We start from the raw sequence: 16,650 nt of genomic DNA, 5'->3' as shown, positions 1-16,650 counted from the left end.
CTGTGAGCACTGGCCATATGCATCCTTAGCTTTTGGCTAAGCCTCTTGATCCTGACCTGCACTGCACCCTGGTTTAGGTTTTCTGCAGCAATCAAACTCTGAAGATCAAACCCACCAGAAGCTAGGGACTTCCCTTTACCACTGCCACCTGCAACCTTCCCCAGATCCTTGAGCCAGAGATGCATCTTTCTGAACCCAGGAACTGGGAGAGGGGACAGGGTGGATTGGCATTAAGAAAAAAGAAAGATGCTGTCCTTTTGTGTGTATGTGTGTTTGTTAATGTGGTCTGCATGTGTGGGGTGCAACTCGGGACCCCAGCCTGTTCCCTAATGCAGGCTTATCCTTTTGCAGGAGGTTGGTGAGGGCGAATGTATTCCAGAAAACGCTGAGTGTTGGGGAATGTCTGCGTGAGTGTGACAGAAAGACCGAGCAGGTGGCTGGGGTCCAGGTCCCAGAGCAAGCATGTGTGAAAGTTACAGGCTGCCAGGCTGCTGCTCGTGCAGCCCCACTTGCTTCTCTGGAGGCGGGGCTGGGGTGGGCCTTAGGCTTCGGTGCACTTAGCTTTTATCTCTTAGGAGCTTCAGCTTCAGGGCAGCAGTAGGAGAAAGGGGAGGAAGAGCGGCGGCCCTCGCCTAGCAGCTTGGCAAACATTAGGGTGGAGTGAGGGATGCAGAACCCACGGTCTGGAATTTGGAGACACGCAGTGGGGGAGGACGTTGCGGAGCCTTCTGTGCAGGCAGGGACAGCTTAGCCTCTCTCTGGTTCTCTTCTGAGGCAGAGGAGGTTTGGAATCAAAGCCATCTTCTTCGAGAGTCTTGAGCCTTAGTGCACTGGGTTAGGAGTGGGGGCTAGCTCAGGTGGAATCCCGGATCAGAGATGATTATTTTTTTCAAGGACCCTTCCCGGCTCCCTCGCTCATCCTTCTTGGTTCTTTCTGCTAAGTTTCATTTACAAACCAGGGCTACTGTTGGACCTTCCGATTGGAAGGATTCTCCACTGGCAGGGCGAGTAGAGGTGCCGTTTTGGAATGCAGGCATTAAGGAGGTGAACAAAGCTCTAGCTTCGCACTGCGAAAACTGCCGAACTCTCCCCAATTTGCCCCCCTCCATCCCCGCCCCCCCTTTTAAAGAATCAATTCTCTTCCTGCTCCTCAGAAATGACCTCAAAGCAAATACTGGGAGCGGACAGTCCTTTCCACTGAGCATCCCTATGGAGTGAGTGAGCTATGACGCAATCGGAGCTCGGTCGGTCCTCTGATTGGCCGGTCCTGGCCACTTTGGATTGGTGGAGCGCACTGGTGGGACCCTCCTTCCCGATAGCGCTGGAATAAGAGCTCGGGGCTGGGAGAAGGCGCCCACAGCAGACGTTGTGCTCTTTCTCCGTGGACTGGCCACTGCCCACTCACACAGTCCTGAAATTCACATCACCAGGTGAGGCGCTTCTCATTCTGCTCACTCCTGCAAACTGCCTCTCTCAATTTGTACTTCTTCATTTGCCTGCTTGCCTGCTTCTGGTTTATTTCTCCATGCCATTTCCGCTTATACTTCTGGGGGGGGGGTAGGAGCTCTTTTCTTGGATGGGGAGACAGCTATTGGGGCTATGCTGGCATTAAAAAAAAAAAAAACTAGAGTGGAACTCCGGCATGCCCAGGACTCTGTTATGATGCTGGGATCTGGGTGAGTTCACCTAGAGGTGCCTGTGGCTCCTGTTTGGGGGTGGTTGGCATGTAGGGAGACCCAAGTCATCTGTGTTCCTAGGAATCACGTTGACTGCAAGGATAGTGGAGCTGAGCTTTCCTCAGAGGCAGCTCCAGGCTGAGAGCATCCCAGGGACAGCAGTCCGGTTCTATGGCAATAGTGTTTGTAATCAGAACAGTGGGCTCACTGGTCACTGTGTGAAGTGTGGGCGCCCAGCACCCTCTGTTAAGCTGCATTGTTGCAGTTCTGAGACATCTAGCACCTTAAATTTTCCCCCATATCCACAGATGGAAAGATTAGCTCTCTTTTTCAATGTACCCCTCACTGCTCCCCTACCCCATACCTCTAACAGAGAAGGTGGTCCTAGGATGTTCAGTCATTAAAAAGACCAGCAATTAGGGGAACAAATCTACAGCAGGGTGGGTTGTGAAAAGAATGTGTGTGTCTGTTGTGACTTTTCCCTGTTCTACCACAGAGGAAACCCTAATTCTACTCATCTCCTTGTTCTACCATGCTTTTCGCTCAAATATATCTTTTGGGATTCATAGCAGCCCTCTTGGAAAATAAAGTAATGGATGTGCCAAGAGGTGAAGTAACATGGCAACTAAGGCAGAAGCAGGATTAGGACCTAGGTCTGTGGTCTTGATGCTATGGTAATGTCATTCTCCTTTTACAGAGAAACAACATGGGCTTCCGGAAGTTCTTTCCCTTGCTGGCTCTCAGCATCTTGGTCTTATGCCAGACTGGCAACCTCCAGGCAGCACATTTCAGGTGAGACAGTCTGAAGCCAGAAGCTTACTCTTCTTCTGCTCTCCTTCCACAGACAACTCTGTGGCTCTGGAGTTACACTTGGCTTTGGTAAATCAGTGCCCTCAGGTGGATACTGGTTTTGTGCCCTGTCTACTGGGATCTGGAAAACCACATCCCCTGTGGTAGAGACAGACGCCAGCAAGCTTGGCTGCTTATCCTGAGGGAGGGGAGGGAGCAGGGAGTGGCTCAAAGCCCACACTGGGTCTGGTCTGTTTCCCCTCTGCAGATCTGTTTTAGAGAATAGCCCAGACCTGTCTACCCTTAATGAGGAGGATGCACGCCTCCTACTGGCTGAACTGGTGCAGGACTATGTGCAGATGAAGGCAAGGGAGCTGGAGCAGGAGCAGGAGCAGGAGCAGACGCTAGAACAGGAAGCAGAAGACTCCAGGTAAGTCTTCTCACCCTATTTTGATATATCCTGGAGGACTCATCCAGAGAAGTAGGGCAGAAACATTATTAGTCAAGAGTCCAAAGGCTGACCTTGTTCATCAGGATCTGGGTCCCAGCTATTGTCAGTCTCCTTGGAAAACACAGTTTTGATGCAGCTAGAGGGACTCTGGTTAGATTCCTTAATATCACTCACTTCTGAAAATTATTGGGAAAGGAGATAGAAGAGTATTCACTTAGTCTGGGAGTTGGTCTTGAAATGCTGGGGAGACATCCTTTCACTGAATGAATTATAAATTAGGGCTGGTAAGTATAAAGACAGAAGCTGGATTTGATATCTCAGGAGGTTTTAGAAATTCAGCTATAATTTTTTTCACCCCCACAAGGAGCCTTTGATTTAATTTTTTGTCAGTGATGGGGCTTGAAATCAGGGCCTGGGCACTGTCCAGGAGCCTCTGTGTGCTCAAGGCTAGTGCTCTACCACTTGAGCCATAGTGCCACTTCCGGTTTTTGAGTGGTTAATTGGAAATAAGAGTCTCATGGGGACTTCTATTCCCTGGCTTGCTTGTAACTAACTGCAATCCTCAGATCTCAGTTTCCTGAGTAGCTAGGATTACAGGTATGAGCCACTGGTGCCCACCCAGTTTTGCTTTAATTTTTAAGGTAGTAGGACATGGTAGAGCAGTGACTATGATAGGTCCGGGACTCTGCAGAGCTGTGCATGTTGTTCCTGGGTCAGGGAGGGCACCCTTCCACAGCTCTACCTCCCTGTGTGCCCTGAGCCTAGAACAAGACCAGCCCTAGCCTCATCCCAGCACTACCTAGGTGGAGGCATATGGGGACCTGCATCTACCCTGAGAAGTCCCACTGAATCCTCCCCATAGTAGAGCTATGAGCTGCCTTCCTGTGCGTCCTGCCTCAGCTTGAAATCCCCCTGCCTGGCCTAACCTTGTGCTGCCTGAGAACAGCATGACACTATCTGGCATGTCTTTTCCCTAAAGCTTGGACAGATCCAAGATCTAAGCAGTGTGAGAATGTGGGTACTTGTGTGCTGACATGAGTCTGCGGTACCTGAACAACTTTCATAGCTTCTCTGGCATCAGCTTCAGTCTTGAAACAACATGCAGGAAATGAGATATAGCAAGAAGTTTGCCGACATACCACTTCTCTCACTTTTGGTGTCAGGATGCTACCTGATCTTCTCCCACTCCTTCTTGGTTTCCTTTCTTATTCCTAATTGTGAACTTGATGCATATTCCTCTCTGATTGCTCAAGCTGGTGATGATAGCTTTGTCTATGACTGAGAAGGTTCAGAACCTCTGGATGGAAAGGGAGAGAGAAGTCATAGATCAGAGGTGAGAAACTGGGGGAATTCAATGAATCCCTCATAGGCTTTTACAACAGAGTTGTCTAATCACTGCTTCTAGAATCATGCTTCCCATTTTATAAATATATTTTTCTAAAAGGTCCTGAGCCTGGTGGACCTGGTTTTGGTCCATGAGCCAGGCTTATGAGTGTCTAGTACTATGCTTAGGCTGCAGGGAAGCTGGATACAGGGTTCTGGAGGCCATCTCTATGACCCAGTTCAAACAGCAAGAACAGATAGCTAAGGAGCAGGTAAACACTTTTGGGATAGGATATGGCAAACCCTCTTCTATGAGCTTCTTCCAGATAAGACCTTTGTGTTTGTGTGTATGTGTGTGTGTGGGGGGGGGGCGCCCACACGCACACACATACATCCCACACTTTTGATCGTTTTGGGCAGAGATCTTAGTAAAGGCTGCCAGTCCATTTCCCCCAAAGCTTTGGTAATTGCACTTTGGAGAATCACTGATTGTTAAGTGGTGTGTGGAAGTACCGTGGGGGGCAGGCTCATCCCCACCATCCTCACTGTCATGCCTTGTTTTCTTTCTCTGTTCTGAAAATCAGCATCACTGCCCATAAGAGAGCCTGCAACACTGCCACCTGTGTGACCCACCGACTGGCAGGCTTGCTGAGCAGATCAGGGGGTGTGGTGAAGGACAACTTCGTGCCCACCAATGTAGGCTCCAAAGCCTTTGGCCGCCGCCGTCGCCGCAGGGAACTTCAGGCCTGAACACCCCATGACTCCAGGAAGAAGGTGACTACCTTGTACTATGGGTGGGGAGAGGAAGGATTTTGGAGGTTGAAATCCATATTTTGTAATTCACTGACCCTGGTAGGATCTTTAGGGCCCTTCTCTCTAATTCTATTCCTCCTGAAGCAGTGAGTTCCTTCTAGACGTGAGCTTGATATCAGACTGCTAGGACAGGCTTTAAAGATGCCTGTCATTTTTTTTTTTCTGAGAAGAGACGTAAAGTGTATATTTGATGGGTTGAACAGGGGAGGAGCTGGTAGGCCTTACTGAGGGCTACTCCTCATGAATACGTCACTTTCAGAAAAGACTTTACCTTTGGTCAGTGTTCACAGATCCAGACTACAAAGCCACCACCATTCCACTACTAACATTGATAGTAACAGTTGAATTATCTTTATTTACCTTATAAGCTTCCTTATACCTCATATTCTCAATGTATGAATGCAATGTGGTAAAACAACCATTTAGATAAATTAGTGTTCTGTTCAGTGATAATTGTGATTCTTCACTTCTTATTCTTTCCCTCCTCTTCTTCTTTACCCTTCTCTTCTTCCTTCTTTTCATTTTTTTCTTCCTCTTCTTCCTTGTTAAAATTGTTGCTTTTATCTCAGGTCAGCATGAAGTTGAACTCACCACTTCTATTAACTTGTGTTGACAACAAGTTGGTAAGAAGAACCCAAGGAAGATACACATGTCTGCATCCTTATAGATAATGGGAAAAAATGCATCTTGGTCACTTGAAAGGAATGAAACTGAATGTAAAATAAGCTAGTTCCATATTTGTTGTGCATCATTTTATATTGATTCTATGTCCAATAAATGTGATGGTATCTCCCACTGGCTTATCTGGTAGTAACCTGGTTCTTTGAGAGCCATCCTGTTGCTCATAGAAGCTCTGCTGAACCTTAAAGGGACATGAAATCACTGCCTCTTGTAGCCTCTGGAGACTTATGGTCATGGTGATGCTGTGCCTTGATGTTGAAGAATATGATTGTATAATTTAAGGAAGTGTCAAAATTGTGCCATTTGTGAACTTCATCAAGATTAAAAACATATTTTGGATACAATCGTTTCAAGTCCATGGTGGTGATTCATTTCAATTTCTTTTTCTATGTAATAATAATAATGATAATATTGATGATTAATATTTTAATTCTTACTGTGGGCCAGATGATGTTCAAAGACAGTACTTTCTACCTGTGAATTCATTTAATATTCATGGTAAAGCCAGGATAGATATTATTCACCTCACATGTGAGGAAACAGTCATGGAGAAATTAAGTCCAACTTACAGTAGACACGTGACAGATCTGGGTTCCTGTCAGAGCTTACAATTGAAATCACCACTGGCTCTTTTACAGTAATGGCTCTTGAAGTTCTCCAAAGGGAACTTCTTTTGCTTACCTTCCCCACATGGTAGATACTCAGATTTTGGAGACATAAAAAATTTAAACATACAAATCACCTAGGTTTTATACACTGAGTTCTTTGTACCCCTGCCTTGGCTTCAAGAGTAATATGGTCAATAGTTGTTACAGCTACATACCATCTACTTCCCAATCCCCAATGTAATATGTCAGTACCCTCATAAATTATTTCTCTCCATATTTTTAAGTGGGAAGGACTCTAAACATGACCAAAATACTATTTACCAAAAAGAAAATTTTATTTTTCTTTTGTGCCAGTACTGTGTCTTGAACTCAGGGTCTTGGGATCTTGTTGACTTTTTCTCAAGCCTGATGCTCTACTACTTGAGCCACAGCTCCACTTCTGGTTTTTCTGCTGGTTAATTGGAGATAAGTGTCTTACTAGCTTTTTTCCTGGACTGGATTCAATCTGTGATCCTTACATCTTAGTCTCCTGAATGGTCAGGATTACAGACATGAGCCAGGTGCCTGGTTATCTTGATTTCTTAATTTTTTTAATATCACATACTCATACAGAGCCCAACTCTCCTAATTATTAAAACATATAAATATATAAACTATGGGCCTCTATAAGGTCTTTTTGCTTCTATTTGATGTCTTGAGGTTCAAAAAGTTCCCTCCTCTTCCTTGCAGTTTATTGGTTGGCAAGATTAGATCATATGTGCGGTACTTTCTAAGATTCTGGATTCAGATGACTGCATTACTGTAGCGAGGCTTAGCATGCATGTCTTGAGTGACAGATCTAGTGTGAGTGATAGGAAAGAGAAATTAGTGAAATGGGAAGAAGAGATCATATAGGACTTTGTAAGGCAAGGGAGATATTTTGACTTTCAATCATTCAAGTTGTAGTCAGGAAGACAAAATGCATCAGTATTTTGACAGAATTTGCCATAGGCATGGACTAAGTAGGTATTTAATACTGAAAGGTAGAAGAGAACAAGAGGTGGTTTGGAAGTAGTAACTGTAGGAGGTAGCTGCCACCCACAAGGCTAGTGAAACAAAGGAAAATTCTGGGGTCGTTAGAACTGAGATTGGGAGAAGGATTCTCAAACCACTGAGAATGAAACTTGGAGATGTTGGTATTTCCAAGCAAGTATGTCCTATGAGTATGAAGAAACAAAACCAAAGTAGGAAGTAAAATCACCTCCACTGATAGAGTACATTATCTATATAGATGATGCTGACAGAATCAGAAATGGAAAGTAGAAGAAACCAGTTCCTTGTCTCCTTTAGGTGGAGCCTGAAGAGGGGTACAATTGACAAAATAAGAACATAGTTCACAAAGTCCTATTCCCAGGATCTCATTTTAGGCACATAATTTTAAATGTGTATACTGAAAAAGTTATTCTTTTGGTGCAGAGTTCTATAGGTTTTGACAAATCTGTGGATGACATCACCACTGAAATGAAGACATAGGAGCAAGTCTACCCTTCAAATCTCCCTGATTCCCCTTTGTAGTTAAGTGCTTCCCTAGCCTTTGCTAAGGAACTTTCCAATTATCTGTCTCTATGGTTTTGAGTTCCCTGGAATGTTAGGTAAATGGAATTAGCATGTCTGGCTTCTTTTCATTAGCATAATGAATGTGAAATTTACCCACATTGTTCCATGTATCAGCAGTTTGTTTCTTTGCATTGTTTAATACTATTGCATTGTAGGGAGAACTACATACAGTTGGTTTATCCATTTATTCATTGAAAGATACTTGGGTTGTCTGTTGGCTTTTTTTTTTTAACATTTATTAATAGAGATACTATAAACATGAGTGAGCACATTTTGTGTGATGATGAATGAGGTGGGTTGAATGGGGACCCCCCCCAAAGATATCCCCATGTTCTAATCACTGGAATTTATGAATATTACCTTATTTGGAAAAAAATGGTCTTTGCCAACGTAATTAAGGATCTTAAACTGAGATCATCATGGGTTGTCAAGGTGGTTTATAAATCCTGTACTGTATCCTTATAAAGGACATACAGAGAAGACACATGAAGAAGACAGGTGCATGAAGATTGAGGAAGACTGGTGCAGCCAAGGTCAGAGGTCAGCAACTTCTAGTTGTTGTGGTCTTAATTTGCATTTGTCTGATGACTAAAGATTTTGAATATCTTTGCCAGTGCATATTTGCTATTTGTTTTTTTTAATTAAAATATGTTTTCAAACAGCTTTTGAGTGTGTGTGTGTGTGTGTGTGTGTGTGTGTGTGTGTGTGTGTGTGTGTGTGTGTGTGTGTGTGTGTGTTTGGTGCTGGGGTTTGAACTCAGGTCATATGCCTTTGAGGCAGGTGTTCTACAGGGTTTTTGAGTGTTCCTTTTATGTTTCAGGCACAAGATTATCGTTAACTATGCCAATACAAATTTTTCTCCCCACTTATGGATTCTCTCTCTTATATTCTTAGCAACATCTTTTGTAGAGGAAGAGTTAAGTTTTGATGAAGCCCAATTTAGTATTTTATTCTTTTATAAATTGTGCTTTGGGTTCATATATTTGTCTAACCCCAGATCCTAAAGTCATACGAACTTTATAGTTTCTCACAAATGGTTTATAACTTAACAGTTTTACATTTAGGCATACAAACCATTGTAAATTAATTTTTGTATGAGGTGGGAGGTGTAGATGCCCAATTATTCCAGCATCCTTTCCAGCCTCTGGTCATCCGAAGCTACTACTTTCTCTTGTCTCATATATTTGACATAATTTATTTGTTAGATTGTTTTTATTTTATTTTTTCTGAAAGTTTTAGTATCTGTTGTGACTTCATATTTTGGTTATATAAGGTTGCATTGTTTAATTTCTACCTATTTATGAATCTTCAAATTTCCTTGGACTAATGTTACTAATTTAATTCCATTGGAGTCAGTGGATATACCCTGTATAATTTCAATCATTTTATGTTTATTAATACTTATTTTTTAATCATACTAGATGTCCTATCCTAGAGGATACATCATGCCTGCCTGAGATAGGTATGTAGTCCGACATTGATGGGAGGAGTTCATTAAATTTATTTATCTAATTCATAATGTTGTCCAAGTCTGCTATTTCTTTGTTGATATTTTTCCTTGTATCTCTCATTTACTGAAAACTGGGAATTGAATCTCTATTATTGTTGAATTGACTACATTTCCCTCAATTTCGGAGGCATTTTTTGTACCATATGTTTTAAAGTATGTGTATGTTTGCAATTAATGGATACTTCTGGTACACAGACCCTCCTTGTGTTGTAAAATATTATTCTTTGTCTCTGCCAATAATTTTTAGTATATTTTTATTGTAAAGATACTGTACAAAGGGGTTACAGTTACATGAGTAAGGTAATGAGTACGTTTCCTATGGAGCATTGTTACCCCCTCCTTTGTTTTTCACCTACCATCCTTTCCCTCCCCATCTCCCTAATCCCTCTCCCCCCACAAAGTTGTAAAGTTTGTTTTCAACAGTGTCTTGCACATCTCAGTGTTACAATGGGTCAACCTCTATCCTTATTTCAGCATTTTGTTATTTCCCTTCCCCTTCCCAAATTAGAAAAATGTACATACAAGATTCAGGTACAGATGTACACACAAGACCAGAATCAAATACATTGAAAACAGGGGTTATACCATGGGGGGAGAACATACAAGAGAAACAAAAAAATCATATAGTGCATTGTAAGTATATTAAAAAACAATGGCGACAAAGATAAAACCTCTTGTGTACTTATCTTAGGGTTCATTTCGCTTGGCATCATCTTATCTGATCATATGTACATAGCTTTTGACCTTTTCTGCTTGTCCTACTCATGTACTAGTTATTGCAGATAAGGGGAACCAGGAAACCTATGTCTCTTTGGGCCTGGCTTACTTCACTTAATATGATTTTTTCCAAGTCTTTCCATTTCCTAACAAATGGGGCAGTGTCATTCTTTCTGATGGAGGCACAGAATTCATATATATATATATATATATATATATATATATATATATATATATATATATACAGATGTGTGTGTATGCATATATATACATATATACACACACACATCTATATATCTATATCTATATCTATCTATCTACCTATCTATCTATCTATATATATATATATATACACCACATTTTCTTGATTCATTATTCTACTGAGGGGCATCTGGGTTGGTTCCATATCTTAGCTATGGAGAATAATGTTACGACATACATAGTTGTGCTGGTAGCTTTAGTATGGCCTTGTTTGTGATCTTTTGGGTAAATGCCCTACTACCAATAATTTTTATTAAGGCTCTTTTGCCTGAATAGTTATAATTGTTCCATTCTCTCTTTTGCTGCCTGAATGGCATGTATATTTCAAGCTTTTGACTTTTATGCTGAGTCTTTTTATATATATATATTTTTTGGGTCCGGTCGTGGGGCCTGAACTCTGGGCCTGAGCGCTGTCCCTCAGCTCTTCAGCTCAAGGCTAGCACTCTACCACTTGAGCCACAGCGCCACTTCCGGCTTTTTTCTTTTTGCTTATGTGGTGCAGAGGAATCGAACCCAGGGCCTCAGGCATGCAAGGCAAGCGCTCTACCACTGAGCCAACTTCCCAGCCCTTATGATGAGTCTTTGAATCAAACATGTGTCTCTAGTAAAGAGCAGCATATCATTAGATAATATATTTTTGGGTTTTGTTCACTTGTTTGTTTTTGTGCTGGTGCTGGGTTTTGTATTCAGGTCCTGGGCACTGTCTTTGGGATTTTGTGCTTATGACTAGTACTCTACTACTTGAGCCACAGCTCTATTTCCAGCTTTTTGGCAATTTATTGGAGAGAAGAATCTCATGGGCTTTTCTGCCTAGGCTGGCTTTGAACCTTGATCCTCAGATATCAGCCTCTTGAGTATCTAGGATTATAGGCTTAGGCCATTGGCACCCAACTGAATAATGTGTTTTTATCTATTCTCTTAAGATCTGTGTTTTAATTCAGAGAATTTAATCTGCTTGCATTTAACAGAATTAGTAAAATAGCCTTGTGCTTGCCATTTTACTATAATATTCCATATGTGTTATGGCATTTTGTTCCTGTCTCCCTTTATTATCTTTTATTAATATTAAATAGATATTTTTCTTGCATACCATTTTAATTCTCTGACTTATTATTTTATTGCATATATTCCTGTGGTTATCTGAGGATTATGATTGATAACTTATAGCACTGTAGTTCAGAGTAATGTGAATTTATTTTCAATAGTATACAAAAACTTTGTTCCTATATATCTGCATTCCTCCTTACAGACTTGTAATTGTTTTTGTCCATTTGCACAACAAGTTTTGTTGTTATTGTTGAAAACTAGACAATTTAGATGTCATAAAGTGATAATGCTAAATCAGATTCCCTCATCTCCTCAGCCCCAAGATATGTAATTGTTGCTCATTTGCTCAGTGACTTTCTCATGTATGTCTTTTTAGTCAGATTAGTAATAGGTAATAATTGGGCAAATATTAATATCTGGAATCAGTATTTCTCTCAACTCTTCTAATGGGTTTTGTGTACATATTGAGACATATCTTCAACACTTAGCCAAACAGTGGGCAATTCTGTCTTACCCTTCATTATCTGCTTGCTTAGAGGAGAGTTCAGGGCCTTCTCAGGTTTTCCAGAGAAGTTAGGGTCACTTCTATGCAAGGTCACTTCTAGACTTCCTTAAATGCTTTCAAGACTCATTGATACTTCCCAGTTTTACCTTTGGATCTTTTTGGTTGATTCATTGTTTACTGTATATGTCAAGTGCCAGGGTAGGAATTTGTGAAGTTAAATAAATATCTGCAATTGTTTTCAACAAACACCACTGGAGGAACAGATCTTCATGCTGGGAAAGCACCATGTGAGATTAAAGACAGCATTGCAAAAGGAGTCTTACAGAAAATGAAAAGAGAGATTAAATAATAGCAGTTTCCTAAGAATGAGCCTTTGATGGAGGGCTAGATTTGTTCTCTTCCCAGAAGCTAGGTTGCTAGTTTTTAACCTTACTGGTGGACTGTGAATTTCCAAAGCTACCAGATAGGTGGAAAACAGGGCATGTGGATAGGACTCCATACAAAATGCCACAAAAACTCACTGTTCTTCTAAGTTTAGTTTTCTTTCTTTCTTTTTTTATTGTCAAGGTGATGTACATAGGGATTTCAGTTACATAAGTAAGGTAATGAATATATTTCTTGTCAACCTTGTTGCTCCTTTCCTCAATTTAGTTGTCTTTCTTTAATAAATGCTTCCTGATTGCTGTAAGCCCTTGGTTAATTGCTAACATTTTAAAAAAGATTTAGACAGTTTTTGTTGCTCCTCTCATTGATTTGGTAAGAGAGAAAATTGTTGGAGCCCCTTATTCCACTGTTTTCAGAATTCTTACTTTGCTTTTGTTTGCAAAGATTATACATTCATTTTCCTTTTAGAATTTTAAAGGCACTATTCCACTTTCTTCTGGTATTTAGAGTTTCTTAGCAGAATTTTTGATTCATGTGAATATTTGTTTCTCTCTATGAAATACATTGATTTTCCTCTGCCTACAAAATTTTTCCTTTTAGCTTTGTACTTTTACTTTTAATCATATGGCTGAGTATGATTTTATTTGAATTTTTCTGACTTAGTTTTTCTGAACTTATCAAATATACATAAGCTAAGTTTCCCTTCCATTTTTAGTTATGAAAGCTCTATCTATTAACATTTGTTTTAACAGAAGACCCTTTAATATTATTTCACAATCTCTAGATTCTGCTCATTTAATAAAAGCTTGTTTCTCTATGTTCTTCAGAAAGAAATATGCATTTTGAAAAAGGGTCTTGCTAACCTTCAAGTCACATATACCCTGCATGAATTTAATGAAAATTTTTATTAATATCTCAGTAGGATTTATTTGAGAATGTAGCAAGTTACTGACATTATTTAGAAGAAGTGAATATGATGTTGGCACTTTAATGAATACAACCTCTAGTTTTCTTCATTGATGGGTCGTTTGTTCAAGATTTTAGAGAGCTGAGCCTATACCTGTAACTATGTCCTCACTGTGCAGAGTGAGGGAGAAAGCAGAAAGCATGTCCAGTCTGTTTAGCTTTTGTCATGAGAAGCAAAAACTATCTACCATCTAGGTTTTATACCATAGGAAATTCTCCAATGGGAGTTCAGAGGTCAGGGCACTAACAGGAAAAGAATTTAATCTCACATATACCTGCTGTATTCAAAAAGGGACAATAGTCACTAGAGTTACATAAAGTTCAGATACATCCAAGAGGCTTAAAGTGATCTATAACTGAGATCTATGCAAAATTACCTGGTATATGAATCATTGGAATTTGAATAGTACGTGTTTGTGATCATGATAATATACAAAAGATCTGGTAATTCTAGAGACAAGAGGAAAAGGCAAGCTGGGAGCAGTGTATTTACTTGTTAAGTTTTAATTTACATTTATTTTAAACTGATATATATATAAATATAAAAGTTGTACCATGTGATGTTTTAATACATTTATATATTTTATGTTTAAATCAGGTTAAACATAACTGTCTCCTCAAACATTCATTGTTAAAGCTTAAATCATTCAAATCAGTTCATCTAGCTTTTTGAAAGACAGTAGAATATTTAAGAGGCCAGGGGTACTATTTCTTTTCTGATTTTTCACTATTTGTATTACACATAGGAGTTAGATTACTTGTAAGTCTTTTATGTAAAAATGTCTCCACTTACTTCTGTCTAAAAGTATCGTTTAATTCAATAGAATTAGAGCTCCTATCCAGCAGAGTTGCACTTCCCTCAGCCCTACCTCTCCCTCCCCAGAGCTCAGTGAGGGCTCAAGTTACAGATGATTATTCTGCTTGCAGAATCTCATGAGAAGAAGCCACTCCTGGAGTGAGGGCAGTAGAGAGCTGCAACAAGTATCTCTTAGAATTGCTCTGGAGAATAAGCCTGCCTTCAGTATAACATCCATTTGATCATTCTCCAGTGGTAACTCTCAGATCCAAAACTCTAAAAAGACAGAACTCTATCCCTGAAGCTCCTGGAGAAAAGAAAAAAAAATACTTTTAGTGTGTCTTCTGTTGGGGAATGATAGACTATTTGCAAAGTTCAATTCTTAGTAAACAAATATTATGAATTGCTCTCTGCTTGTAGAGCTGTGACAGTGAAGAGTAAACCCAGAGCCTTTCTGTAGGAGATAGTGTTTCCTCTGAAGGGTAATTGTGTTTCCTGTCCTAGTTACCTGGGAACTACCTTGTTTCTCAGATTAGAAACTAGAACTGGGGAGAGAAAATCTAGATCACCAGAGGGCAACTGCTCCTCTCATTTCTGGTCTTGTTTTAGGGAAAGTGTAATTGAGATATTGAGGAAGAGGCTTGGCTTGGTGAAACCTAAGATAGCAGTGATATCAGGAATGGTTCAGCCCTATAAAGCTAGCTGATGATGATCTCTCTGGAATAGAAATGGAATGTTGAAGTATGTGGGCCCTGAGCATGAGCTCATGGTAATAGAAACCAAATGGTCTGCTCAGTATTTTCTGATTGTTCCACTTGGGTGAAAGTTCTAGCCAATCTCAGCTGAGTTTTGAGAGTGACCAAGAGAGAGACCTATGGAGGTTCATATAGAAGGAAAGCCATGGTACGCTTGTCCTTGGCCAGCAGCATTTGTAGTGGGGATGGACTGAAAGGCATGGGCATGATTCATGCCTCACTATGGACCAGTCAAGCTGTGCCTAAAGCAATACCTAGTCTGTGTGACCTTCCTTTAAGATAGTGGTCACAATGCTGGTTTCTATTCCTACAGTCTCCTTGGACTGAAACCTGCGTGGTATCTACTGGAAGGGTACAAACCAACGTTCAAGGCTTGTGTGTGGATTTCTTTTTAAAAAAAAATTTTATTATGAAAATACCATACAGAGGAGTTACAATTACATGGGCAAGATAATGAGAACATTTCTTATCAAGCATTGTTGCCTTCTCCTTTGTTTCCCTTTCCTATTCCTTCCCATATCCCGCCCCCCTGGACCCATATCTCCTCCCCGGCCCCCCCAAAGTTGTAAAGTTCACTTTTTGACATAATGACTTGTACGTCTCATTGTTGCAATGGGTCCACCTGTATCCCTAGTTAAACGATTTGTTTTTTTCCCTTCCCCTCCACAAATTATACTAACATCAAATACAGTGAAAGCAGGGGTTATATCGTGGGGGAGGGACATACAAAGCAACATAGAAATCATCTTATAAATGTGTTAGAAACAATCGCATGAAAGTAAAAAAAATTTGAATACTTATCTTGCGGTTCATTTCACCTAACAACATATCTGAGCTTTTCTGCTTGTCTCAGACATATACTGGTTATTGCAAATAAGGGAAACCATGGGACCTATGTTTCTTTGGGCCTGGCTTACTTCACTTAATATAATTTTTTCCAAGTATTTCCATTTCTTAACAAATGGGGCAATGTCATTCTTTCTGACAGAGGCATAGAATTCCATTGTGTATATATACCACATTTTTTTTATCCATTCATCTACTGAGGGGCAGCTGGGTTGGTTCCATATCTTAGCTATGGTAAATAATGCTGCAGTAAACATAGTTGTGCTGGTAGCTGTAGTATGGTCTTGTTTGTTTGGTAAATGCCCAAAAGTGGGATTTCTGGGTCACAGGGAAGTTCTATGTGGAGTCTTTTGAAGAACCTCTATGCTGCTTTCCAAAGTGGTTGAACAAGTTTACACTCCCACCAACAATGCAGTAAGGTTCCCTTCTGTCCACATCCTCTCCAGCATCTGTTGTTATTAGAGTTCTTGATTATAGCCATTCTAACTGGGGTGAGGTGATATCTCAATGTTGTTTTGATTTGCATTTCTTTTATGGCTAGAGAAGTTGAGCATTTCTTCATGTGTCCATTGGCCATCCTTCTTTCCTGTTCAGAGAAGTGTGTGGACTTCTTATCACTCAGTTCCCAGAGCTATGAACCAAGGGCCTAAACTGTTCTTCAGGAACTCATGAAAATGTTTGAGCTTATGAAATCTCTTTTATTGGTTACCAAATATGTACATGGTAAAACAGATACATATTTGTTTAAATGTTACATGTCCTTTGGTTTACTTTAATTCAAATACTATGTAGCTGCATAAAAAGCAAATGAGGTTTAAGTGCATTTAAAAATGATGTGCGGTGAGGATTTAAGAAATAAAAGTGCAGGGACTTGGCAGCTCCTTCAAATAAATCTTCTTTCCCCAGTCGGTCTGGTTGGTTGTTAA

The 16,650-nt window shown here is 40.5% G+C and overlaps 1 protein-coding gene across 1 annotated transcript; it reads left to right on the top strand.

Moving 5' to 3' along the window:
• Positions 1-1,326: 1,326 nt before the first annotated feature.
• Positions 1,327-6,035, top strand: LOC138833771 (calcitonin gene-related peptide 2-like). The gene is made up of 5 exons (XM_070032066.1): positions 1,327-1,430; positions 2,374-2,468; positions 2,734-2,895; positions 4,824-5,013; positions 5,622-6,035. The coding sequence occupies exons 2-4, from the start codon at positions 2,383-2,385 to the stop codon at positions 4,987-4,989; spliced, it is 414 nt and encodes a 137-aa protein (XP_069888167.1). The 5' UTR covers positions 1,327-1,430; positions 2,374-2,382; the 3' UTR covers positions 4,990-5,013; positions 5,622-6,035.
• The last annotated feature ends 10,615 nt before the right edge of the window (positions 6,036-16,650 follow it).

This window comes from Dipodomys merriami, unplaced genomic scaffold (genome assembly GCF_024711535.1).
Source record: "Dipodomys merriami isolate MVZ:Mamm:240054 unplaced genomic scaffold, mDipMer1.0.p SCAF_21, whole genome shotgun sequence".
Classification (NCBI taxonomy): domain Eukaryota; kingdom Metazoa; phylum Chordata; class Mammalia; order Rodentia; family Heteromyidae; genus Dipodomys; species Dipodomys merriami.
The sequence above is the reverse complement of the archived record's forward strand: the minus strand, read 5'-3'. Positions and strand labels throughout refer to the sequence as shown.